Raw genomic sequence first — 26,494 nt, 5'->3', positions numbered from 1 at the left:
CCAGTGCGACTCTGTTTTGATCACAGATGCGGGACCTTAGCAGGCATCTTTTAATGAGCCATCTCATTCTCTATCTACTCCATAGCATCAAGTCCAATTTAGTTTATTTTTCACTGCCATATTTACCGCTAGGGTTCACTATGTGACACAAGGCTGCAACTAACGACTATTTTGATAGTCGACTAGTCATCGATTATCTTAACGATTAGTCGAGTAATTATGAAGCATGAACTTATTCGGTGGCTATAACTTAGCCATCTGCTTCTAAATTCAGATTAAGATATTTTTAGGCATGTTTTGACTAACAAAGATGACTACCGTATTTCCTGAACTATATATAAGCCACAGCCACTAAATATTAGAAGATCATTTCTCACCATTTATTAGCTGCACCGGACTAGAGGCCACAGATATATATGTTGTGAAATTAGTTATTTACACATAAATGTTTATTTACATACGTTAATTGTTTCCCAACGGTGTCTGTAACACGGCAGTAAAACAGCTGATCAAACAAAACTGAAGTCATTGTCATGGACCTGCTCTCTATCAATAACAAAAGTTAAAATCGTAGTACAACCCCTTTAAGGTTTGGAAACACAAGAACATTGTTGGTGTACTTTTGAGGGATTCATTCAAATCATTATTTGCACCACGACACTAAAAAAACAGTTTGTTACAAAAATAAATTAAAAATCTACTGATGAATCAAGAAATAATCGTGTGGCGCAGCCCTAGTGCTGATAAAAACAAAGTATACCATTTTTTATGAAAACAAAGGACAGTAAACACTAGCATCAATAAAAACAACAAACCTCAAAGTTATCTAACTTCCTCAAAAAGAAACAAGCATTTTGTGATGTGTTTAAAAAACGTTGCACACTGATATATTAATGATTATTGCACCAGCGCCCCCCGCAACCCCAAAAGGAATAAGCGGTAGAAAATTGATGGATGATAAACTCCTGGCAGTTCCAGCAATCGAATACTCGATTAATTGTGAACATTTTAGCTGTCTAATGGATTGTACAGGGTATCCTTAAACTGCCAAGATACCTGTGTCACCGTGAAACCATCGAACAATTTGCATAAGTTCTAGTGTGTGAAGAATGTGAGTGTGAATGTTGTTTGTCTATCCGTGTTGGCCCTGTGATGAGGTAGCAACTTGTCCAGGGTGTACTGCACCTTCCGCCCAAATGCAGCTGAGATAGGCTCCACCACCCCCTGTGATCCTGAAAGGGACAAACAGTAGAAAATGGATGGATGATGCTCCAAAAATGTATAAACACATTTAAAACAATTTTTTTTTTTAATTAGTGTTAACATTTTTTTAATTGTTTTGCCATATTTTAAATTGTCGCTGCGTTTTGTAAAAGGTACTTTGTTGAGATTTTTGCAAGCATTTACAGACTTTAATGACTTTTTAAAATGAAAAACAACAACAAATCTAGCATCTTCTTCTATTGTTATTGTAGAGTGTACTCAACTTCCGTCCCTCATTGTCCCTGACGAAAGAGGCTGAACTGCAGCGAGCATGACTTGCCTCACACTTGCTTGACGTTCTTGCTTTAGTTTCACTTTCTTTTCTTAAAAGCCGCCACTGTCCTCTTAATATTTGCACATTTTGTAGATGGCTGTCTGGGAGTATATCTGCAATATATCTAAATATTACATCCACATCACAGACATGCTGACAACGTTCCAGAAAATGGTGTGCGTTTGGTTTACATCCGGTTTTGGTAGCGTGATTTTCTGTGATCAAAGCCTTTTTTGGAGGTCAAGTTTTTGGTATATCACTTTTCAACAGTGCGCAAATAATAGGCTATATAAATCAATTTATACTGTAACAACCAGCTATTATTAATGTTTTATGTACATGTGGTTTGGATTTGATGTCAGTTTTTCTTGTAAAATTATGAAATTTTACAAGATTTTAATCAAATATATCATGAAAAAAGTATTTTCTTGTGGAAAATGTTAGTAATATTGTAAGAAAAAAATTATCATTGTACAATAATTGTCGGACCATTTGGAGAATTTTTGAAAACATTTTACAAGAGAATGGTGCCATTTCACCGGATTAAAGTGAAATATATTTTAATAAAAAAAGTCATATTTTAGTTTTTAAGAAAAAAAGGTGCAATATTGTGACAAAAAGTTGTCATACAATAATTATTAGCAATATTCTGCTATTTTATTTTACAAAACAAAATTATGAAATTTCACAAGATTTAAGTCAAATATATTTTGAAACATTTTTTGGGGGGGGTATGTTGATAATACTTTAATAAAAAGATATCATTGTACAATAATTATTACTGAATATTTTGAGAAATTCTTATAAAATTTTACAAGAACAAATTCCAGAATTTAAGTCAAATATATTGTGAAAAGTATTTAAAAAAAAAAAAAATTTTGCGATAAGTTATTTTACAAGAATTGCGTAGAAACATTTAAGGATTTTTTTTTTTTTTTTCAAGAAAAAGGTATACCATTTTACAGGATTAAACTCATATATATATAAATCTTAATTTAGTATTTTAGAAAAATAGTTGCAATATTGTAAAAAAATTTCGTACAATATTTGTAGGATTAATCTGAGAAAAACTGTTTTATTTTAAGAGACAAAATTATGTTATTTACAAGATTACAGTAAAATATATTATGAAAGTATTTTTCTAGAAAAAAAGGTTTGTAATATTGTGAGAAAGTTGTCTTTGTTCAAGAATGATGCACTGTAGCAATATTTTGAGACAAAAGTTTTACATTTTACAAGAACAAGTATACCATTTTACATGATTGAAGTATTGGGAAAAATATTGTGAAGATATTGTGGAAAGTGTTTTTTTATTTTTTGCTAAACGTTAGTTATGTTGTGTGAAAAAAGTTGTCATTATACAACAATTATTCACTCTAGGAATATTTTACAAAAACAGACAGGCTGACAACGCTCTCTGCAATTGCGTGTGTTTTGTTTACATCTGGTTTTGGTTGCGATGTGTTAGGTGGTCAAATTTTTTTTTTCGGTGGTCAAGTTTTCGGTACATCACTTGTCAATGGTGCACAAATAACAGGCTGTATTTATCAATTCATACTGTAATAACCAGCTAATGTTAATGTTTTACGTTAATGTGGTTTGGATTTTATGTCAGATTTTCCCATGTTTGCAAACACACCGTCCGTGCCTCAAAGATGATAGGAAGTGTTGTTGCGTGTCTTGGGAAGCGCGTACTCACGGAGTCTAAAGTGTTTTCACGAGAGGTAAAACCTGTTGGAGTTGTGCCGTTGTTTGTTATCATAAGATTTGTAATAAAAGTTCAAAAAAGTGTTGGACTTTGTGATTTCTTCTGGAGGCTACAATGTATTACATTATATTGAATTTTGTTTGTGAAGATGCTTTTTCACGCCTCAAGTTCTTGACAAAAAAAGTACTTTAATTTGATGTAGACAAAGTTTAGCTGGTGCACTTTTGGCTAAGATAATAGTTTAATCTATTTTTGTACACGTTGTCTCCCACTTGTTAGCTAGCTAGCAAAGTAACAAGCTAACATCTTGCCAAGTTGACATCATGCTTCCTGCTTCACATGCTCACTTATCGCAGATCATTGTGCAAGAATTGTTGGAATATTTTGAGAAAAAAGTTACAATTTTACAAGAAAAAATGGTGCCATTTCACAGTATTGAAGTGAAATAAATATGTTTTGAAAAAAACTCATAATTTAGTTTTTTAGACAAAAAGTTGCAATATTGTGACAAAAAGTTGTCATACAATAATTAGTAGGAATACTCTGCTATTTTATTTTACAAAACAAAATTATGAAATTTCACAAGATTGAAGTCAAATATATTGTGAAAAAAATATTTTTGGGGGTAAAAATGTAATATTGTAAGAAACACTTAGCATTGTACAAGAATTATGTCGGAATATTTTGAGAAAAAAAGTTAACATTTTACAAGAAAAAATTGTGCCATTTCACACGATTAAAGTTATATATATTTATATATTTATTTGAAAAACATTTTTTTTAGTTTTTTAGACAAGTTGCAATATTGTGACAAAAAGTTGTCATAGTATAATTTATATAAATATTCTGTTACTTTATTTTACAAAACAATATAATGAAATTTCACAAGATTGAAGTCAAATATATTATGAAAAATATATTTTTTGGGAGGGATGTTAGTAGTATTGTAAAAAAAAAAAAGTATCATTGTACAAGAAAAATTGTAGAAGAAAAATTGCATAAACGAAGCTAAAGCCGGGCGTCACGGTGGTAGAGGGGTTAGTGTGTCCGCCTCACAATACGAAGGTCCTGAGTAGTCAGGGTTCAATCCTGGGCTGGGGATCTTTCTGTGTGGAGTTTGCATGTCCTCCCCGTGAATGCGTGGGTTCCCTCCGGGTACTCCGGCTTCCTCCCACCTCCAAAGACATGCACCTGGGGATAGGTTGATTGGCAACACTAAATTGGCCCTAGTGTTTGAATGTGAGTGTGAATGTTGTCTGTCTATCTGTGTTGGCCCTGCGATGAGGTGGCGACTTGTCCAGAGTGTACACCGCCTTCCGCCCGATTGTAGCTAAGATAGGCACCAGCGACCCCAAAGGGAATAAGCGGTAGAAAATGGATCGATGGGTGGGAAGCTAAAGCCTTACAATAAACTGAGATTTGTAAGTCAAGGTGCCACATATTGATTAACACTGACCGAGGTCAATTGAGATGAGTTGCTTTCTCGACTATCCGTCCGCAAAGTTTCATGGAAATCACTGCTGTAGTTTCTGCATAATCCTGTTCCCTAACCAAAAATAACTTGCCTGAAGCAACCACGCTTGGCAGAGGCCTAAAACAGGTTTACACAAGGCAGTTGTCAGGTGAAAAGTAGCCACAATCACTTGAGCCCACATTTGGCTGCTTCAATGCCAGCTTCTGCAGAATGACTCAGCAGCTCGGCTTTTTTTGGCCGCCGGCCAACACCGATTGCATGTTGGAAGGATGGATGGTTTATAAAAGCCTGCTCTGGATTACGGGGAGATTTATAGGCGGCAACCGACATTGGAAATAGAAGTCGGCGTTGCCACATACCCTGATCCTCGCATGACTCGCAGGGTAACGTTGCAAAAGATACACTACATGCTAACGCACACATTCGAAAACAACTGCGGTTCTTCCACTGAAGCGCCACCTTTGAACAACGAGAGCCGGCCAGGTGTGTGTGTGTGTGTGTGTGTGTGTGTGTGTGTGTGTGTGTGTGTGTGTGTGTGTGTGTGTGTGTGTGTGTGTGTGTGTGTGTGTCAAAGGGGAACTAGAAGAGAACAAAAGGCTGTTGTGTCGTCGGGTGTTGTTTTTGGCTCGTTGCCTCACCTTTTGCATGAGTGCCGTACCATATATAGGAGAACAAAAAGTGAATGTAGCAATCGCCAGGGAATACAAATCACTACATACTACAAAAGTGAACATCTTTTTACCTAGAACAAATTGTGCCATTTTCCAGGATTTAAGGCAATTACAGTTGTGATCAAAATTATTCAACCCCCACACAATTTTGGTGTTTTAGCAAGTTGGACATTTATTCCGTATTTTGTTTATAGTCATATCAAATAAAGATGTGTCAAATAGACAAATTCAACTTAAATTGTAACACTGTATTTTACAAAATACCAAAAAAGGAAATTTTTCTTAATATCGCATTGACAAAATTATTCAACCCCTTGAATATCATAACTCTTAAGAACATAATTTGAATAAGGTCTTTTCAATCAGGTGTTGAAAACACCTGTAGATGTGATTAGAACCATTACGAGCAACAGTTAAACTGATTGAAAAAGACTGTGACGCTCAGCTTCTTGTAGATGGTCAATGGTGTATTTGCAACATGGTGAAGTCCAGGGAGTGGTCAAAGAAGTCAAGAGAGGAGGTAATTTCTATTCATAAGAAAGGATATGGATATAAGAAAATAGCAAAGACATTACACATTCCAAGAGACACAGTTGGGAGCATAATTCGCAAGTTTAAAGCTAAAGGCACAGTGGAAACACTACCTGGGCGTGGTAGAAAGAGGATGCTGTGTGCGTACAGTGGTGAAAAACCCCCGGGTAACAGCTGAGGAACTACAACAGGACATTGCAGAGGGGGGAACGCAGGTTTCGTCCCAGACAATAAGGCGCGCACTACGAGATGACGGCCTCCATTCCAGAACTCCCAGGCACACCCCACTTCTGACTACCAGGCACAAGAAAAATAGACTCCAGTATGCCAAAAATCATCTGGACAAACCCCAAATGTTTTGGGAAACTGTTCTATGGAGTGATGAGACAAAACTGAAACTCTTTGGGCCTATGAATCAACGTTATGTCTGGAGGAGAAAAAGTGAAGCTTACAAAGAGAAGAACACCTTTCCTACTGTTAAGCATGGTGGGGGGTCTATCATGCTCTGGGGCTGTTTCTCTGCCTCAGGTACCGGGAATCTCCAGCGCGTTCAAGGCATTATGAATTCTATTTCCTACGAGGATATATTAGTTCCAAATGTCATGAAGTCAGTGACGAAGCTGAGGCTTGGGAGACGTTGGACTTTCCAACAGGACAACGATCCCAAGCATAGCTCCAAGTCAACATCAGAGTGGTTGCAGAAGAAGGGCTGGAAGACTCTGGAGTGGCCTTCACAGTCGCCAGACCTAAATCCTATAGAAAACCTGTGGTGGGACTTGAACAAGGCAGTTGCAGCACGCAAGCCCAAGAATATGAATGAACTGGAGGCCTTTGCCCAAGAGGAATGGGCTAAAATACCTGTAGATCGTTGCAAGAAGCTTGTGTCCGGTTATGTATCACGTTTGAAGGATGTAATTACTGCCAAAGGGTGTTCTACTAAGACCTAAAGATGCATGTAACTAGGAGGTTGAATCATTTAGTCAATGAGATATTAAGAAAAATGTCCTTTTTTGGTATTTTGTAAAATACAGTGTTACAATTTAAGTTGCATTTGTCTATTTGACACATCTTTATTTGATATGACTATAAACAAAATACGGAATAAATGTCCAACTTGCTAAAACACCAAAATTGTGTGGGGGTTGAATAATTTTGATCACAACTGTATATTGTGAACATTATAACTCTATAAAGGCATATTTTATTCAAATAAATTGTACAGGTACAGATATTAGGAAAGCATATACATTTTTTGGTTGAAAATGATATAGTTTTCATATTATTATTAGGATTTTTAAAATTTGTTTATTTTACATATTATTTTGCACAACGAAAATATGTAATAAATACAAACAATTACCAGTATTTATTAGGAGTGTCAAAACAAAATAGATTTTCAGATTAATCGAGATTCTTATTTGTAACGATTCTTAATCAATTTGGAAAAAATCTTTATCTTTATTTGATCTGTCCTGTCCAGTCCACGAACCATATTGTTGATGTAGATCACATGTGTCAAACACATGGCCCGGGGGCAGGATTCGGCCTGCAAAAGACTGAGAATAATGTGCATACTTCATCTTTCTTACTAAATGATTTCATTGTTCCCATTTTGACAGAGAAACATGTATGTAATACATTAAATGTCATATGTCGTAAACTTTGATAAACCAGAACCGAAAACCAGTGGAGTTGGCATCTTGTGTAATTCGTAAATAAAAACAGAATGCAATAATTTGCAAATCCTTTTCAACTTTATTCAATTGAATAGATTGCAAAGATAATATATTTAATGTTAGAACTAAGAAACTATTTATTTTTTGTAAGTAATCATTAACATATGATTTAATGACAACACATTGCAAAAAAGTTGGCACAGGTAGAATTCTTTCCCATTCTTGCTTGATGTACAGCTTAAGTTGTTCAACAGTGTGGGGTCTCCGTTGTGGCATTTTAGGCTTCATATTGGCACACATTTTTAATGGGAGACAGGTCTGGACTACAGGCAGGCCAGTCTAATACCCACACTCTTTTACTATGAAGCCATGCTGTTGTAACACATGGCTTGGCATTGTTTTGGTGAAATAAGCAGTGGTGATAACGTTGCTTGGATGGAAACATATGTTGCTCCAAAACCTGTATGTACCTTTCAGTATTAATGGTGCCTTCACAGATGTGTAAGTTACCCATGCTTTGGGCACTAATACACCCCCATACCATCACAGATGCTGGCTTTTCAACTTTGCATTTATGACAGTCCGGATGTTTTTTTTTCTCTTTGATCCGGAGGACACAACGTCCACAGTACCAAAAACAATTGGAAATATGGACTTGTCAGAATACTTTTCCACTTTGCATCAGTCCATCTTAGATGAGCTCGAGCTCAGTGAAGCCGGCGGCATTTCTGGGTGTTGTTGAGAAATGGATTTCGCTTTGTGTAATATAGTTTTAACTTGCACTTACAGATGTAGCGACCAACTGTAGTTACTGACAGTGGTTTTCTGAATTGTTCCTGAGCCCATGTTGTGATATCCTTTACACACTGATGTCGCTTTTTGATCCGGTACCTTTTGATGCAGTGATTTTTCCAAAATCTCTGAACCTTTTGATGATTTTGCAGAGCGTAGATAGTAAACACCCTAAATTCCTTGCAATAGCTGGTTGAGAAATGTTGTTCTTAAAAGGTTCTCTTGCATTTGTTTACAAAGTGGGGAACCTCCCCCCATCCTTGTTTGTGAATGACTGAGCATTTCACAGAAGCTGCATTTATACCCAATCATTGCACCCACCTGTTCCCAACGAGCCTGTTCATCTGTGGGATGTTCCTGATAAGTGTTTGATGAGCATCCCTCAATGTTCTCAGTCTTTTTTGCCACTTGTCCCAGCTTTTTTGAAACATGTTGCAGGCATCAAATTCCAAATGAGGTAATATTTTGCAAAAAATAACAAAGTTTTACAGTTCGGATGTCGTTGTTGTCTTTGCAGTCTATTCAATTGAATATAAGTTTAAAAAGATATGCAAATCATTGTATTATGTTTTTATTTACGATTTAAACAACATGCCAACTTCACTGGTTTTGGGGTTTGTACATCTGCTGTACACATTCACTTTAGAGAAGAGAAGTGTTTGATATTTTTCTTGTTGCCTTTTTTGTATTTGACTTTATTAAATGTTTGGGTAGAATTATTATTTTTTATTAAACAAAAACAGTTTTATTTTTGGTAATATAGTAATTGATCAAAGCTGTTTGTTTATTTTATGGAGGAATATATTTATTCATAGAACTGGCATTCAATCTTATTAAAAAAGTAGGGATTTTGAATCGAGAATCGATTCTGTATCTAATCGTTACCTCCTAGAATCAAATTGAATCGTTTGGTGCCCAAAGATTGACAGCCCTACTATGTATACACTCCAGATAGGGTTGAGCGATGACTCAGTATCAATAAAATATGCGTCCGATTAAACGTTCAATTATTTATTTTTACTTCTTTTTCTGGAGAAAGTGGAAGTTTCATAAACAAAGGCACTTGCTCTCTGGTTACTGAACAAGGCAGAAAGTGATCACTGATTAGAGGGAGTGACACGCTAAGAAGTAATCATGGAACAGTATCATATATCAAATTAATTTGCGCCATCTTGTTGTCTAGCGGTTGAGTCTTAGCATGGAATGAGAAGAGATGGTCAAAATGATGTTAAAGTTAAAGTACCAATGATTTTTACACACACGAGGTGTGGTTAAATTTGTCCTCTGCATTTGACCCATCACCTTGTTCCATCCCTTGGGAGGTGAGGGGAGCACTGGGCAATTCCAACTCTTGATGCTGAGTGCCAAGCAAGGAGGTAAAGGGTCCCATTTTTTTTATAGACTTTGCTATGACTCGGCCGGGTTTGAACTCACAATCAACCGATATCAGGGCGGACACTCTAACCACTAGGCCACTGAATAGTTTAAAAAGTTGTGGATAAAAGGGGAAAAGTCACCTGTAGACTTTGATTCAGCGTTGTTTTGTAATGTCATCTTAGTGACCTCATGCACAAAAGTGCACTAATAGCTTGTTTTAAAATGTCTCTGACAATCTTGCACTTTCTGTTTTGGGAGTGACATGAATGTTTGTGCCGCTGCTTAATAACTGTTTAATAAATACACTTTTGCCAAATTGACTTAGTTGTGGTTTCCTTCAGTGTATGAACATTTTAACTGAGCATTTATTACTGCAGTATAGACACATAGAAACATCATAATGCTGTGATTACAGTATATAAAAATATAGAAACTTTTTTTTTTACAGTTAAAAATATATTTTTTGGTTGTTTTTTATTTTAGTCATGATATATATAGTGTATCGTTACTTGGCCTAAAAATATCGAGATATTAATAAAAGGACATATCGCCCAGGCCTAATGTATACACACACACACACACACACATGTGTGTGTATATATATATATATATATATATATATATATATATATATATATATATATATATATATATATATATATATATATATGAATCCATCAACAGGATATCGATCCTAGGTGATATCGATCCTACGATCGATATCACTTCCCAATGAGTGCTGCTTTTTGTTTCCTTCTCCTGCGTGACAGCAATTCTCTGCTACGTGAACGTAAAGCGAAGGTCTTTGGCTCCAGGCTCACTTCATTCTTCGCTTCTGTCAATTGACAGGTGATGTTCAATAAAAAAACAACAACGGCACGGACAACCCTCAGATCAGCTGGGCAAACAAGCTAGTTGCTCACTGTGTGGAGTCTTACAGAGGAGCTTCTGTTAGCATTACGAACAGCACAGAACTGTTCAACTAATCAATCAATTGCGGTTCGGCTAAGCCCGTTATTTTTTTTTTTTTCAATCACGACAGCCCGAGCCTTGTCGTGGCTCAGTCCCCATACGCCGCGCATGTGTGTCCGATATCAGTCATGTGTGAGCATTTGGCACTCGGATCAAGTGCAGCCTTTAATAGGTCAGACCCCTGATGCTTTGCTAGGCGGTGTAATAAGGAGTGGCCAACGGCAAGAAAGGAGGGAGGGTACGCACCCGCAAACATGGCACTGCTATTGTAGTGATTGAAGTTCTCAGAAACATGCGCCCTCTGCTTCAGAAAGACGTCTAGATCAACACAAAGTCACATTGTCTTCTTCACATGAATGATTTTACAATGTCGGGGCCTTGGTTCCCGAATGTCTACGTGTGTGATTGATGTTTGAGATTTTGCTGACGCCTCTTCACACCTTGTAGATTTTGACAAATAAAACAAGTACTGGAATTGATACAAAGTTTGCTTGGCTCATTTTGGCTAAAATGATAGTGGAATGTATTTTTCACACAACTTTGGAGCTGCCCTTCTTTAGACCGGGGTAATCTAAACTGCAGCCTGCTGGCCAACTTTTTAAATTGGCCTGAGTTCAACAAAGCATCGCACTGCAGAGTTCTTTCAAAGTAATCCTCAATACCATGTGGTTTGTCAATGCCATTGGTTTTCTCCCATCTTGTGGTCAAAGTGAGTAAGTCAGATCAATAACCCATTGATAGCACTGCATTTACTTGCATAGTACGATCTAATCAACCTCCCTGAGTTATGGTGCAAATAACATTTTTGAAATGATACTATTGAGTATAATATCTTACACATCATGTACAAAGCACTTGTAATACTTTTACCAAACAACATTCCAAACAGATTTGTAAAAAGGATAAGTAATTATAATCTGAAAGGAACTGAGATCTTTAATAAATCTGGATTTAGAACAAGGACAATGGATATAAGCATTTCAATCAGTCATGGAACAAACTTGATCGTGGAATAAAACAATGTAAATCTCTTTCTGTATTTAAAAATATGTAAACATCATAATGATGGTTGTGACCATGTTTGTCGAATTTTTGTACTGGTTGCATTTTTGTCTTTCCTGCACCATGACTAGAGTTTTGATTGATTGATTGATTGATTGAAACTTTTATTAGTAGATTGCACAATACAGTACATATCCCCATACAATTGACCACTAAATGGTAACACCCGAATAAGTTTTTCAACTTGTTTAAGCCGGGGTTCACGTTAATCAATTCATGGTAAAAGGGAAGGTTGTTTGGATTGTGACATATAATTAGTATGTGCTGAATATACATAAAACTATAATGAGTGGTCACTAATTTGAGTTACTCTCAATGGCCACCTAGGGACACGTTGGCAGCCATCAGACTGCTGGCATATTAGTATATGCTTATTGAACTCGTGCCGTCTCGCGAGCCAAATGAAAGACGACGGCGGGTTGTAGTTTGGACACCCCTGTTTTATATTCTCAATGAAACATCAAAGTGTTGGGCTTGATTGCTCATTGAACAGGGGGCGTCAAACTGCAATCTACACTTTATCTATCTATCCATCCATCCATCTATCTATCTATCTATCTATCTATCTATCTATCTATCTATCTATCTATCTATCTATCTATCTATCTATCTATCTATCTATCTATCTATCTATCTATCTATCTATCTATCTATCTATCTATCTCTTATGTGTGACTGCCGTCTACTGGACCACTCTCGGGGTTATAAGGCGCACTTTCCGTGTTTGATAAAATAAAAGGATTTTAAGTGCGCCTTATGGTCTTAAAATTACAGTATTCAACCCCCCAATTGGTGTCAGGGAAATCGCAATAAGAGGGGCCCCATGAATCCCCTTCCCACTGCATATGCACACATCCACGGAAACACACCTGTGGTTAATCCAGACTACCGCAAACATTTGGAGAAAAATGCCCGACATCTGTGTTCATTCAATCAATCAATCAATGTTTACTTATATAGCCCTAAATCACTAGTGTCTCAAAGGGCTGCACAAACCACCACGACATCCTCGGTAGGCCCACATAAGGGCAAGGAAAACTCACACCCAGTGGGACATCGGTGACAATAATGACTATGAGAACCTTAGAGAGGAGGAAAGCAATGGATGTCGAGCGGGTCTAACATGATACTGTGAAAGTTCAATCCACAATGGATCCTTAGAGAGTGTTCATTGCAAATGTTTGTTTACTACCTTAGTCGTGTAGTGTTGTTCAGGTGTTCTGTAAATGGGATATTAGACATGGGTTAGGTAAATAGTTGTGAAGTGGTTTTTAGGCTATAGTTAAGGTAGTAAAGACAGCGCAAAGCCGCTCTATCAATATTTTTTGTTGTTTGTTTTTACTTGGTTTGCACGTTGCTACAAGTCCTTCCCCAATCTGCTCCTCTTGCAAACATCTGAAACATGATACGCGTGTTTTATCCCCAGCCAAGTCCTCTTAATGTTTTAATAAATGCGATCTCCTTGGCGTGCCATCAACTGCCCCAAACAATGCAGCGCTAGTGACGATGTGTCGGAACTTAAATAAATCATCTGTATTGTGCAGTAAACATCAACCGAATATGTTTTTATTTGTTTTGCTTTTTCAGAAAAAAGGTGTCCGGCAGTAATGAGGTGGTCAAATCCAACCCGTCCAAGCGACACCGGGACCGGCTGAACGGGGAGCTGGACCGGCTAACCGATCTGCTGCCCTTCCACGACGATGTCCGATCCTGTTTGGACAAGCTGTCCGTCCTTCGCCTCAGTGTGGGATATCTGAGAGTTAAGAGCTACTTTAAAGGTGAGTCCACTAAAGCAAGCTTTTTCCCCAAACTTTTCACAACATTTGTCGTCCATAAAGTTGTACGTGTTACGACACTATTCCCACCCATTATAATAGTGTGAATAATACATCATGTTAGTGACAGTGATTTAACAACCAGCAGCGTTTGTCGTGAGAACGAGCTTCACTGCTCAGTTGTGCGGAATGTGAAACGATTAGCTTTTATTACAAAAGGCATTAATCAAATAAATCAATAAAATAACTTTCGCCGTTTCACGCTGACAGTGGGCATTTTAAAAGCATTTTGCTCATTAGACCAAGAGCCTTTTTGGACCAAAAATACAAAAAACAAATCTATCTGGAGCCGCAAAATACAACTCTTCTATAAGTGTTAGAATGAAGGCAACACATGATGTGTCTATATTAGCTATACCAGCCTACTATCAAAATGACTTTAAAAGTATTATATAAGTATTATAATAAAGGAGCTGAGATAGGCGCCAGCGCCCCCCGCGACCCCGAAAGGGAATAAGCGGTAGAAAATGGATGGATGGATATAATAAAGGAAATACATGATGCTAGTGTCTATATTGGCTATTTTAGCCTACTATCAAAATTACTTTAAAAGTGTAATATAAGTGTTATAATGAAGACAACACGTGATGTAAGTTTATATATCAGTTATGTCAGCCTACTATCAAAATTACATTAAAAGTGTTATAATGAAGACAACACATGATGTAAGTTTATACATCAGTTATGTCCGCCTACTATCAAAATAACTTTAAAAGTCTTATATAAGTATTATAATGAAAGCAACACATGATGTAAGTGTCTACATCAGTTATATTAGTCTACTATCGCCCTGCGATGACGTGGCGACTTGTTCAGGGTGTACACCGCCTTCCACCCGATTGTAGCTTGGATAGGCACCAGCGCCCCCCGCGACCACAAAGGGAATAAGCGGTAGAAAATGGATACATGGATATAAGTGTTATAATGAAGGCAACGCATGAAGTGTCTGTGTCAGCCTACTATTAAAAAGACTTTAAAAGTCTTCTGTGTTATAATGAAAGCAACACATGATGTGTCTATATAAGTTACATTAGCCTACGATCAAAATGACTTTAAAAGTCTTGTATAAGTGTAATAATGAAGACAACACATGATGTAAGTGTCTACATTGGCTATATTAGCCTACTATCAAAATGACTTTAAAAGTCTTATGTAAGTGTTATAAGGAAGGCAACACATGATGTAAGTGTCTATATCAGCTGTCAGCCTGCTATCAAAATTACTTTAAAAGTCTTATATAAGTGTTAAAATGAAGGCAACACATGATGTAAGTGTCTATATTGGCTATATCAGCTTGCTATCAAAATGACTGTGTCGCAGGCTGAAGCAAATCTTTGTTGACAGAAATGTTGAAATGTAATATTTGTTCTACACATTTTTACAACATTGGAAATCATTAGTTAAACGGAGGCTTCTCACAGGGTGAGCTAACTCCTAGAATTGACTGACTTAGAATGGCCAGATTTATAGATTTGTGTGTCCAAGTTAAAGGAAACCGCAGGCTGTCTTCTTCTTTTGGATTCATTACAATTTTTGCAAGCTGGGTAACGTTTGCTGTGGTCTCGAACAACATGGCACTCAAACAACTATCTGAAATGCCACCAATATTACATACAGGTAATGTGTCATGAGACATGCAAATATAACTTAAATACACAGAGGACACAGAGGTAAAGAAAGAAAATTTAATGACCTACAAACAAAGCATAATAATGAGATATGTACATAGAGCTAGCTTAAATAGCATGTTAGCATCGATTAGCTAGAAGTCATGCCTTATTACCACTATACACAAGTCAATAACAACAACAAAGCTCACTTTTGTGTATTCACGCACAACATAAATGTTTGGTGGACAAAATGGGACAAAGCAAGAGTGGCTTAAAACATGTATTTCGGTGGCAGCATCTGAGAAAGTTGTACATGTAAACAAACTACGGTGAGTTCAAGGACCGACAAAATTAGTAAGACAAAACAGTGCTCACCAAATACTCTCATCAGGGAAGCATAAATACAAAGATATTAAACAGTGGGCTTTCTATCAATTAGGAAGGTTTGTGTCGTGTTTGTACTCCTACAGAAACCACATTTAAAGAAAAAATATATTTTTGCACCTTTTTTTTCCTTTTTAACACATTTTTGAAAAAGCTCCAGAGAGCCAGTCGAGTTGCTGACCTCCACATCAGACAATCGACAGCCAAGTATAAACTGAACCATGTTTGGATGCCACCAAGTTAGTACCAAAGTAAACAAACGAGTCACCACGCATGCGACCAGTACGGAGATTAGGAAAGTGAAACCTTTTAACAGCTGTCATCAGTCGACGTAAAAGTCTCATTATCCTTTGCAGTGTGAGCGGATGTGCAGCACCTCATCACAGGTATAGTGGCATTCCACTGCCGTCTGTTCCCACACACTTTTACCTTCTTTGTTGCACAATTCCGATAAACGCAGCGTTAATCTTTCAAAGGTTATGTTAGTATATTTTAGGGCTGAAAATTCTGTAACCTATTAGCCCGTTTTCATTGAGGGCCACATCGCAGATATGGTTGCCCTCAGAGGGCTGCTTTTAACAATGAGAAATATATGAATATACTGTAAGTGTGTGTGTGGGTGTGGGTGTGTGCGTGTGCGTGTGCATGTGCGCCTGTATATATATACATATATATGTACAAACCCCGTTTCCATATGAGTTGGGAAATTGTGTTAGAGGTACATAAAAACAGAATACAATGATTTGCAAATTATTTTCAACTCATATTCAGTTGAACATGCTACAAAGACAACATATTTGATTTTCAAACTGATAAACATTTTTATTCCCGCAAATAATCATTTACTTTAGAATTTGATGCAGCAACACGTGACAAAAAAGTTGGGAAAAGTGGCAATAAATACTGATAAAGTTGAGAAATGCTCATCAAACACTTATTTGGAACATCCCACAGGTGTGCAGGCTAATTGGGAACAGGTGGGTGCTACGATTGGGTATAAAAACAGCTTCCCAAAAATGTTCAGTCTTTCACAAGAAAGGATAGGGCGAGGTACACCCCTTTGTGCACAACTGCGTGAACAAATAGTCAAACAGTTTAAGAACAACATTTCTCAAAGTGCAATTGCAAGAAATTTAGGGATTTCAACATCTACGGTCCATATCATCAAAAGGTTCAGAGAATCTGGAGAAATCACTCCACGTTAGCGGCATGGCCGGAAACCAACATTGAATGACCGTGACCTTCGATCCCTCAGACTGTATCAAAAACCAACATCAATCTCTAAAGGATATCACCACAGGGGCTCAGGAACACTTCAGAAAACCACTGTCACTAAATACAGTTTGTCGCTGCATCTGTAAATGCAAGTTAAAGCTCTACTATGCGAAGCGAAAGCCGTTTATTAACAACATCCAGAAACCCAGCCGGCTTCTCTGGGCGCGAGATATTCTAAGATGGACTGATGAAAAGTGTTCTGTGTTCTGTGGTCTGATGAGTCCACATTTGAAATTGTTTTTGGAAATATTCGACCTCGTGTCATCCGGACCAAAGGGGAAGCGAACCATCCAGACTGTTATCGACGCAAAGTTCAAAAGCCAGCATCTTTAATAGTATTTGGGTGCATTAGTGCCTAAGGCATGGGTAACTTACACATCTTTGAAGGCACCATTAATGCTGAAAGGTACATACAGGTTTTGGAACAACATATGCTGCCTTCTAAACGCCGTCTTTTTCATGGACGCCCCTGCTTATTTCAGCAAGACAATGCCAAGCCACATTCAGCACGTGTTACAACAGCGTGGCTTCGTAAAAAAAAGAGTACGGGTACTTTCCTGGCCTGCCTGCAGTCCAGACCTGTCTCCCATCGAAAATGTAGGCGCATTATGAAGCGTAAAATACGACAGCACGGATCTCGGACTGTTGAACGATTGAAGCTCTACATTAAACAAGAATGGGAAAGAATTCCACTTTCAAAGCTTCAACAATTAGTTTCCTCAGTTCTCAAATGTTTATTGAGTGTAGTTAAAAGAAAAGGTGATGTAACACAGTGGTGAACATGCTCTTTCCCAACTACTTTGGCACGTTTTGCAGCCATGAAATTCTAAGTTAATTATTATTTGCAAAAAATGAAAATGGGGTTTGTATACATATATATATATATATATATATATATATATATATATATATATATATATATATATATATATATATATAGATATATATCTATATGTATATAGATATATATATATATATATATATATAGATATGTGTGTGTTTACAGATATATATATATATATATATATATATATATATACATATATATATATATATATATATATATATATATATATATATATATATATATATATATATTAAAGCAACAGAGCTGCCAGTTGTTTTTTTGCCATACAATTTGGTTGTTTTAATGTTTGTTTTTTAATATTTATCTATCTATTGTCAATTTTACAGTGTACAATTTATTTTGAAAATCATAAGTAGAGCAGATATTAAAGTACAGTATTTATATTTATTTGAACAAAATGTATTTTGGGAATACGCAATATAATATTTTGATTTTGATAATTACAATTTTTAAAGATATGCTATTGCATGAACTACATACTTTTTAATGTCAAAAGGAAAAAAACAATAATATTTAGTAAGAAAAGATTAAGCATTTTATTTAATGCATTCTATTTCCAGGCTTTTGCGGGCTACATAAAATAATGATTTGGCCCCCAGGCCTTGAGTTTGACACATGTGACCTATATCATCACCATATATGGATACAAAGAACATGCAAACCCTTTTTTATTGAATCAAAAATAACCTAAATTATTTTGCAAAGAGCTAAAATGAATCACAAAGTAAGTTATAACCTGTTACCTAAGAATGTACAACAACTCTTCGCAACAAAAGAGGAGCAAAATGACCCTAGAGAGAAATGTAACTTAAAGCATGTGTATTCACGTACAACACTTACAACCTTTAGTATATCAGTATGTGGAAATAAATTATGGAATGAACCAAATGAATATGTCAAACAATGAACTCATGTGAAGTGTTTACAAAGTCTAAGGAAGAATTACGACTGAAGTATTGAAATGTATGTATTATCTGACTTATAATATGAATCATAACTGACTTGACTATTTATGTAAAATACTGCTGTCATCAGAATTAACTGATGTCAATTATGTACAAATGAAGAACAGGAAGTGAACATGTGTCAGTGCTTGATTTGCAATGAGGTAGAAAAGGGGTAATATTAAATAAGCTCAGATTCTTTCTAGTCCTTCTGGGCCATGTTTTAAAGAATGATACCATGTGATGTGTCATGCTGAAATCGGTAATTATTAATATTTTTATGACCTATGGAAGATAAAGATCAGGAGAAAATATTATTAAATATAAACATTTGTTCTTGAAACGTAACATTGCTCCGATTATAATCCCTCAGCTATCAAAGCAGAAAGGAAATGTCAACACAAGCGTGAGAACACACAAACAATGAAAACAAAATATTAAAATCACAGTAAACACTTAACAATAATATCTTAAAATGAAAGAATATGTAAGAAATAAAGTGTAATAAACTAGTGCAAAGTGTGAAAATGTAAACCTGAGAAGAACTATTTTCTGCAGCTTTTGTGCTGGGAAGTTACAGCTGTGCTCTAAAGGGTGAGTGTGGCTAAGGCGGTCTCACTACAATTCCTTTGAACAAAAATCCCCAAAAAGTGAAATACTCTCTAGGAAACTTTTACTCTTTGACCCACAATTTCTTAATTTTGACTTTCTCTTCTCACTCCATGCAAAGAATTGACCGCCCAACAACTGAACTTAATAGGTGATACTGTCAGTATCACCTATCAAGTTGCTGGGTTCCCAGAGAGTGAGTGTCAACCAACTTTGATTCGCAACTTCCGGTTTATTCCGATGAAGAAGACGAAAAAAAAATATTACGTTTTATTGAACACATATTATTATTTATGGTGATTTATATTATCATTTAATCACCTAGCCCTAATATATTGATTCAGAACAGTGCACATTAATGAACAATCTGCTGTTCAGACTGTAGATGAGTTGGATTATAACACAGTTGCTAATTCCCATTCCAAGAATGGGTGGCACTGGGAGCAAGGTTGCTGAAGAACACAACGGCAGCTGAATTTGTACCAGGAATCCTCGGGTTTCTAGTTTGCTCTACCATAGCCAAGGTTCCAATTGCTGCCTTATTTCTTCTGTTACTTCGTCGTCCACTCATACTTTGGCAGCGTGAAAAACTGGTTTTCTGCGCGAACCCGCTTCTGGCGCCTGCCAGGACCGTTGCGTCAACTGGTCCCCGACGATAAATATGTGTAATATGTTCCCGGCGCCATTTGTCTGCGAACCCGAACAAGGCTCGAGGACGAGGAAGAAGACTTTAAAAATACGCCCAAAGGATCCGACTCACTCACAAGACGGTTTTTTGACCTTTTCTTTTTTTTGCTAACAAATCGCATGCGCGCACACACACACACACACACACACACACACACACACACACACACACACACACACACACACACACACACACACACTTGTACTTGTACTTGTTACCTTTTTGAGACCTGAGAAAATGCCTACCTCTTTAGGACCACCCTTTATATATATATATTAGGGGTGGGCAAGTTAATGCGTTAATTACGAGTTAACTCATCAATCTATTAACGCCGACAATTATTTTATCGCACATTTGCGTATGTTGTTTTTTTTAACTCCTTTTCTTAACAAGATGGCGGCGCCCGGACGGGCTTCGGCGTCGAGGGGCTCTTGGTAAAGATGGAACATTTGGCAAGAATACCGGACAATTCTGCAAATTTCATGGCTGGCTTACAGTGTGGTCACTCCGTGATCACTTACGACCGCCAGACAATTCTGGATGTGGATAGATCGGGTCGTTTTGGACTGAATGACGCATGCTTGCTAGACCGGCTAGCTAGCATGGGAATACTTTGCCGGCTACATCCAGCGGCCTGTGACGCAGCGGAGTATATGTGTTGTCTGTCTATTTATGAATAATGCAGACGAGGAGTGTTGGCTGAGTTCTTAACGTTTACTTTCAGAGCGTGCATTTCACAACATACAAGATGCCATCATGGCGACACACAACCTTTACCGGGCTACCGCGCATTCTCGTCACTCCTGTTGCATACTGGTAGTTCTTTTTTCCCTGGGTCATAACATCACAATATAGTACCATGTATATGATGCGTTCAGTTTATCAAAGCACCAAGCAAACAATCGAAAAATTCCCATCATATCAATTCCTAGATATGGTCGTAATTATTTTAAGTGCACTACGCATAATAAACAACATTATCAATATTGCTACTGCGGATAATTTGATTAAAAATTCCCTAAAACAGCCCACTACCTATAATATAGGTTTTTTAAACTTAAGATCCCTAATAAAAAAAAAATGTTTCTGCTGTTACCTCAGAAATTGCCTTTTCGGATGTTATGATTGTGGCTCAGAGATTTGTATGTAGATTATATTTATTTTCCATAACAAACAGGATAACTTAAATACCCTGGCAGTGGCAATAAGCTTAAATGTTTGTATTTACAATTTTTGAGTTGATTTTCATAAAATATGCTATTTAACTGATACTGTTTAACAAGTACTGATTTAAATTGTGTTTGCACAACAAATGTTTTGGCGCTTTTGTTCATGTGGGCGAATATTCCAATAAAAGTGCACTACACACTACTTTTGAATTCATTATTGGCCTTTGTGTATTCTATGCTGTTAATCGTGATTAATCGGAGAAATAGTGCGATTAACTTCGATTAAAATTTTTAATTGTTGCCCAGCCCTAATATATATATATATATATATATATATATATATATATATATATATATATATATATATATATATATATATATATATATATATGTGTATATGTATATATATGTGTATATGTATATCGGGTATGAAACCCGCGGCTCCGGAGCCGCATGCGGCTCTTTGACCACTCTGATGTGGCTCATCTGCTTACTTGCCGACCACCCGGAGAAGTCCGGTAGATTTTCAATTTTAATGTCTCCATCAAAAATCTCCCAGGTAAACATTTTTCGATTTTCACCCAGACATCAACTTTGACGGTGTGCCGTGTTGATAATGCCTCTAACACCCTTTCTACATGTCATCGCGCCAGGATTTTAACCATGCTATCTGCGTGCCGGCCGTCCGGTCACATTTTGGATGCGACCACTATTTGAACGCATACGCAACTGCAAGGCATACTTCTTCAACAGCCATACAGGTCACACTGAGGGTTGTGATATAACTAACTTTAACACTCTTACTAATATGCGCCACACTGTGAACCCACACCAAACAAGAAGGACAAACACATTTCAGGAGAACATCCGCACTACAACACAACATAAACACGACAGAACAAATACCCAGAATCCCATGTATCCTGACTCTTCCGGGCTCCATTATACACCCAGCTACTTTGTGAAACCGGTCAAAATGTCTTTTTGAGTGATAAAGGTTGCCGACCCCTGATATATATGTATATATACATATACATATATATGTACAAACCCTGTTTCCATGTGTTAGATGTAAATATAAACGGAATACAATGATTTGCAAATCATTTTCAACCCATATTCAGTTGAATATGCTACAAAGAAAACATATTTGATGTTAAAACTGATCAACATTTTTTTTTTTTGCAAATAATCATTAACTTTAGAATTTGATGCCAGCAACATGTGACAAAGAAGTTGGGAAAGGTGGAAATAAATACTGTTAAAGTTGAGGAATACTCATCAAACACTTATTTGGAACATCCCACAGGTGTGCAGGCTAATTGGGAACAGGTGGGTGCCTTGATTGGGTATAAAAACAGCTTCCATGAAATGCTAAGTCATTCACAAACAATTGGTGGCCAGGGTCACCAATTTGTAAGCAAATTGTCGAACAGTTTTAGAACAACATTTCTCAACGAGCTATTGCAAGGAATTTAGGGATTTTACCATCTACGGTCCGTCAAATCATCAAAAGGTTCAGAGAATCTTGAGAAATCACTGCACATAAGCGATGATATTATGGACCTTTGATCCCTCAGGCGGTACTGCATAGAAAACCGACATCAGTGTGTAAAGAATACCACCACATGGGCTCAGGACCACTTCATAAAACCACTGTCAGTAACTACAGTTGGTCGCTACATCTGTAAGTGCAAGTTAAAACTCTACTATGCAAAGCGAAAGCCATTTATCAACAACACAAAGGAACGCCGCTGGCTTCGCTGGGCCCGAGCTCATCTAAGATGGACTGATGCAAAAAGGAAAAGTGTTCTGTGGTCTGACGAGTCCACATTTTAAAATATATTAGGAAACTGTGAACGTGGTGTCCTCCGGAACAAAGAGGAAAATAACCATCCGGATTGTTATAGGTGCAAAGTTGAAAAGCCAGTATCTGTGATGGTATGGAGGTGTATTAGTGCCCACGGCATAGGTAGCTTACACATCTGTGAAGGCACCACTAATGCTGAATGGTCCATACAGGTTTTGGAGCAACATATGTTGTCATCCAAGCAACGTTATCATGGACGCCAAGCCACGTGTTACAACAGCGTGGCTTCGTAGTAAAAGAGTGAGGGTACTTTCCTGGCCCGCCTGCAGTCCAGACATGTCTCCCATCGAAAATGTTTGGCGCATTATGAAGCGTCAAATACAACAACAAGACCCTGGACTGTTGAACAACTTAATTTTTACATCAAGCAAGAATGGTAAAGAATTCCACTTTCAAAGCTTATACAAATAGTTCCCTCAGTTCCCAAACGTTTATTGAGTGTTGTTAAAAGAAAAGGTGATATAACACAGTGGTGAACATGCCTTTTACCAACTACTTTGCCACGTGTTGCAGCCATGAAATTCTAAGTTAATTATTATTTGCAAAAAAAAACAAAGTTTATGAGTTTGAACATCAAATATCTTGTCTTTGTAGTGCATTCAACTGAATATGGGTTGAAAAGCATTTGTAAATCATTGTATTCCGTTTGTATTTACATCTAACAAAATTTCCCAACTCCTATGGAGACGGGGTTTGTATATACATATGTATGTACATATGTTGGCCAGATCGGGAGCACTTTTAAAAGCGACACGCAGTCAGTTTGAAGAATCCCTACTTTTTGGGACCAACCTAATTTTGATAGATTCCACCACCATAGGTGCAAATGAGATCTCTATTTTTTTGTTTTTTGTAATGTTCATAAGGCCGATGACGAACGAGTCAAGGACCACAGATGGTCCGCACTTTGGGCAACCCAGCTGTAGAAGCTAACTGTTAATGGCCACCATAGTGTTAGTACCGTAGTGTATTTCACTTGGCGTTTTTTTTTTTGGTGATGAATAAGGAAGTCCTTCTTTGGCTGCCGTCTTGTTTTATCATATATTGCTCCCTTTGTACCTGTCAATGTTAACTTTTGTATGCCCAGTATATCAACAAAATAATCCTGGCTTTGGAGCAATGTCCTCGGACTCTCGTATTTGGTTCTCTGTTAGATGCAATGGTTTTCCGTATTGGGACCATGATTTATATCTTAACTTGTTCATCAGTCCTCATACGGAAGGTACTTTTCCTTGTTGATGTCTCAAAAAGGGTAGAAATACAAGAACACACACAGACACACACAGACACACACACACACACACACACACACACACACACACACACACACACACACACACACACACACACACACACAATCAATTCCCAGTAAATACGTGTCCATCTACATAGCCCAGAACTACTTTTCCAGACAAAAAGCAGCAGTCATGTCAGCGCTCCAATAACCGGCATCCCTAATCAGGTTTTATGGTGAATGCTGCAGCAGTTTTCTGCCTGACTGAAAAACTGTGGGAAATGGTAAGAAGTTAACAACCAACCATTTTTTTACACAACGCAGTGGACCCTCAAACGTCTTGATTTGAATAATCTTTATGTTTTTTAATTCCTTTTTCTTTAATGTTAGACTTATAAATGATAGTAGTAATTATGAATGATAACAGTACTTATTAGCGGTGTGGGAAAAAATCGATTCGAATACGAATCGAATCGTTTACGTTGTGCGATTCAGAATCGATTGTCATTTTTAAAAAATCCCCAAAAAATTTTTATTTTAAAATTTTAATTTTTGTTTGTTTATTTTTTTTAAATCAATCCAACAAACCACTACACAGCAATACCATAACAATGCAATCCAATTCCAAAACCAAACCTGACCCAGCAACACTCAGAACTGCAATAAACAGAGCAATTGAGAGGAGACACAAACACGACACAGAACAAACCAAACGTAGTAAAACAAAAATGAATATTATCAACAACAGTATCAATATTAATTATAATTTCAGCATATCAGTGATTAAAAATCCCTCACTGACATTATCATTAGACATTTATAAAAATAATAATGTCCAATGTTTTCACAAAGATAAAATAAGTCATATTTTTGGTTCGTTTAATAGTTAAAACAAATTTACATTATTGCAATCAGTTGATAAAACATTGTCCTTTACTATTATAAAAGCTTTTTTTTTTTTTTTTTAATCTACTACTCTGCTAGCATGTCTGCAGACTGGGGTACATCCTGCTGAAATCCTATGTATTGAATGAATACAGAATCGTTTTGAATCGGGAAAATATTGTTTTTGAATCGAGAATCGAATCGAATGGAATCGAAAAAATCTATATATTATCCAATCGTGACCCCAAGAATCGATATTGAATCGAACCGTGGGACACCCAAAGTTTCACAGCCCTAGTACTTATAAATGATAATAGTACTGCTTCAAAACAGGTTACAAGAGCACCTAAAGTAGCTGCGTACATTTGCAGTAACATGTTGTGTCATTTCCAGTTGTATTGTTCTTTCAAAACTATTTTTAATCCACTAATTTATTCTCAGTAGCGGGAATCTTTGGGCACCTAAACGTGTTAGCATATTAACCAATGCTAACGACACTAGCTTGATTACATTTCGATGGCACGTTACAAATATGCATGAAAACACTCCTCCAGACATAACACATGGGACGATTTAGTAAGGATAAAACGTATTAGTTATATTGTAAAACTTACAAACGTTGCGAGGACTGATAAAGTAAAAAAGCTATGGATAGCTCAAAGACGGAACAAAACTTACCGTATTTCCTTGAATAGCCGCCGGACATGTAATATGCGCCTGCCTTGAATTACTGCCGGGTCGAACTCGCTCCCCAAATTTATTAGCGCATGCTTACTTTTACCGCCCGGTCAAAGTCGTGACGTCACCGAGTGACGCTTCCCCTGTCGTCATTTCCAAAATGGCGGAGGAGTTTTTTTTTTTGCTTTTACTATGTGTAAACCAGGGGTCCTGAGGTAAAAAAAAAAGGTTAAGAACCCTGCTATATAAAATTACCGTGCAGATGGAAATTAATTAGCCTTTGACTACAATCTGGCACATGAACATTGTGCATGTGCATGAATGTAATATAACAAAGGAGTTGTAATATACATCTATAAACAAGCTTCTTGGTGTGTTTAGTGGGACAGGCCAAAATTAAATCTGAGAAAATGCGGTAGTTTTATAAATTAATTCATGTTTTTGTGCAGCGAATCCATCACGGACCGGTTAGGGACCACTAAACTATGTGACAGGAATGCTCTTTAGTTTTGAAAGACTCATTGAAAAATGTTGTTTTTACAAATCTGTTGCAAAAACACGAATCAACGATTATCTAAATCAGGAGTGCCCACATTTTTTCTGCATTCAAGCTACTTTTAAATTGACCAAGTTGAAGGGATCTAC

The 26,494-nt window shown here is 37.0% G+C and overlaps 1 protein-coding gene across 2 annotated transcripts in view; it reads left to right on the top strand.

The window, feature by feature from the left end:
- The window catches only part of LOC133538164 (aryl hydrocarbon receptor-like), a 96,474-nt gene that overhangs the window by 17,863 nt on the left and 52,117 nt on the right, over positions 1–26,494 (top strand). For both annotated transcript variants that reach the window (XM_061879524.1, XM_061879523.1), the window contains exon 2: positions 13,388–13,578. In XM_061879524.1, coding sequence (XP_061735508.1) covers positions 13,388–13,578 — 191 coding nt within the window. The remainder of the gene's footprint in view (positions 1–13,387; positions 13,579–26,494) is intronic.

Source organism: Nerophis ophidion, linkage group LG19 (genome assembly GCF_033978795.1).
Source record: "Nerophis ophidion isolate RoL-2023_Sa linkage group LG19, RoL_Noph_v1.0, whole genome shotgun sequence".
In the NCBI taxonomy this organism is placed as follows: domain Eukaryota; kingdom Metazoa; phylum Chordata; class Actinopteri; order Syngnathiformes; family Syngnathidae; genus Nerophis; species Nerophis ophidion.
Note: the sequence above shows the minus strand (reverse complement) of the source record. Positions and strands in the feature narration are given on the sequence as shown.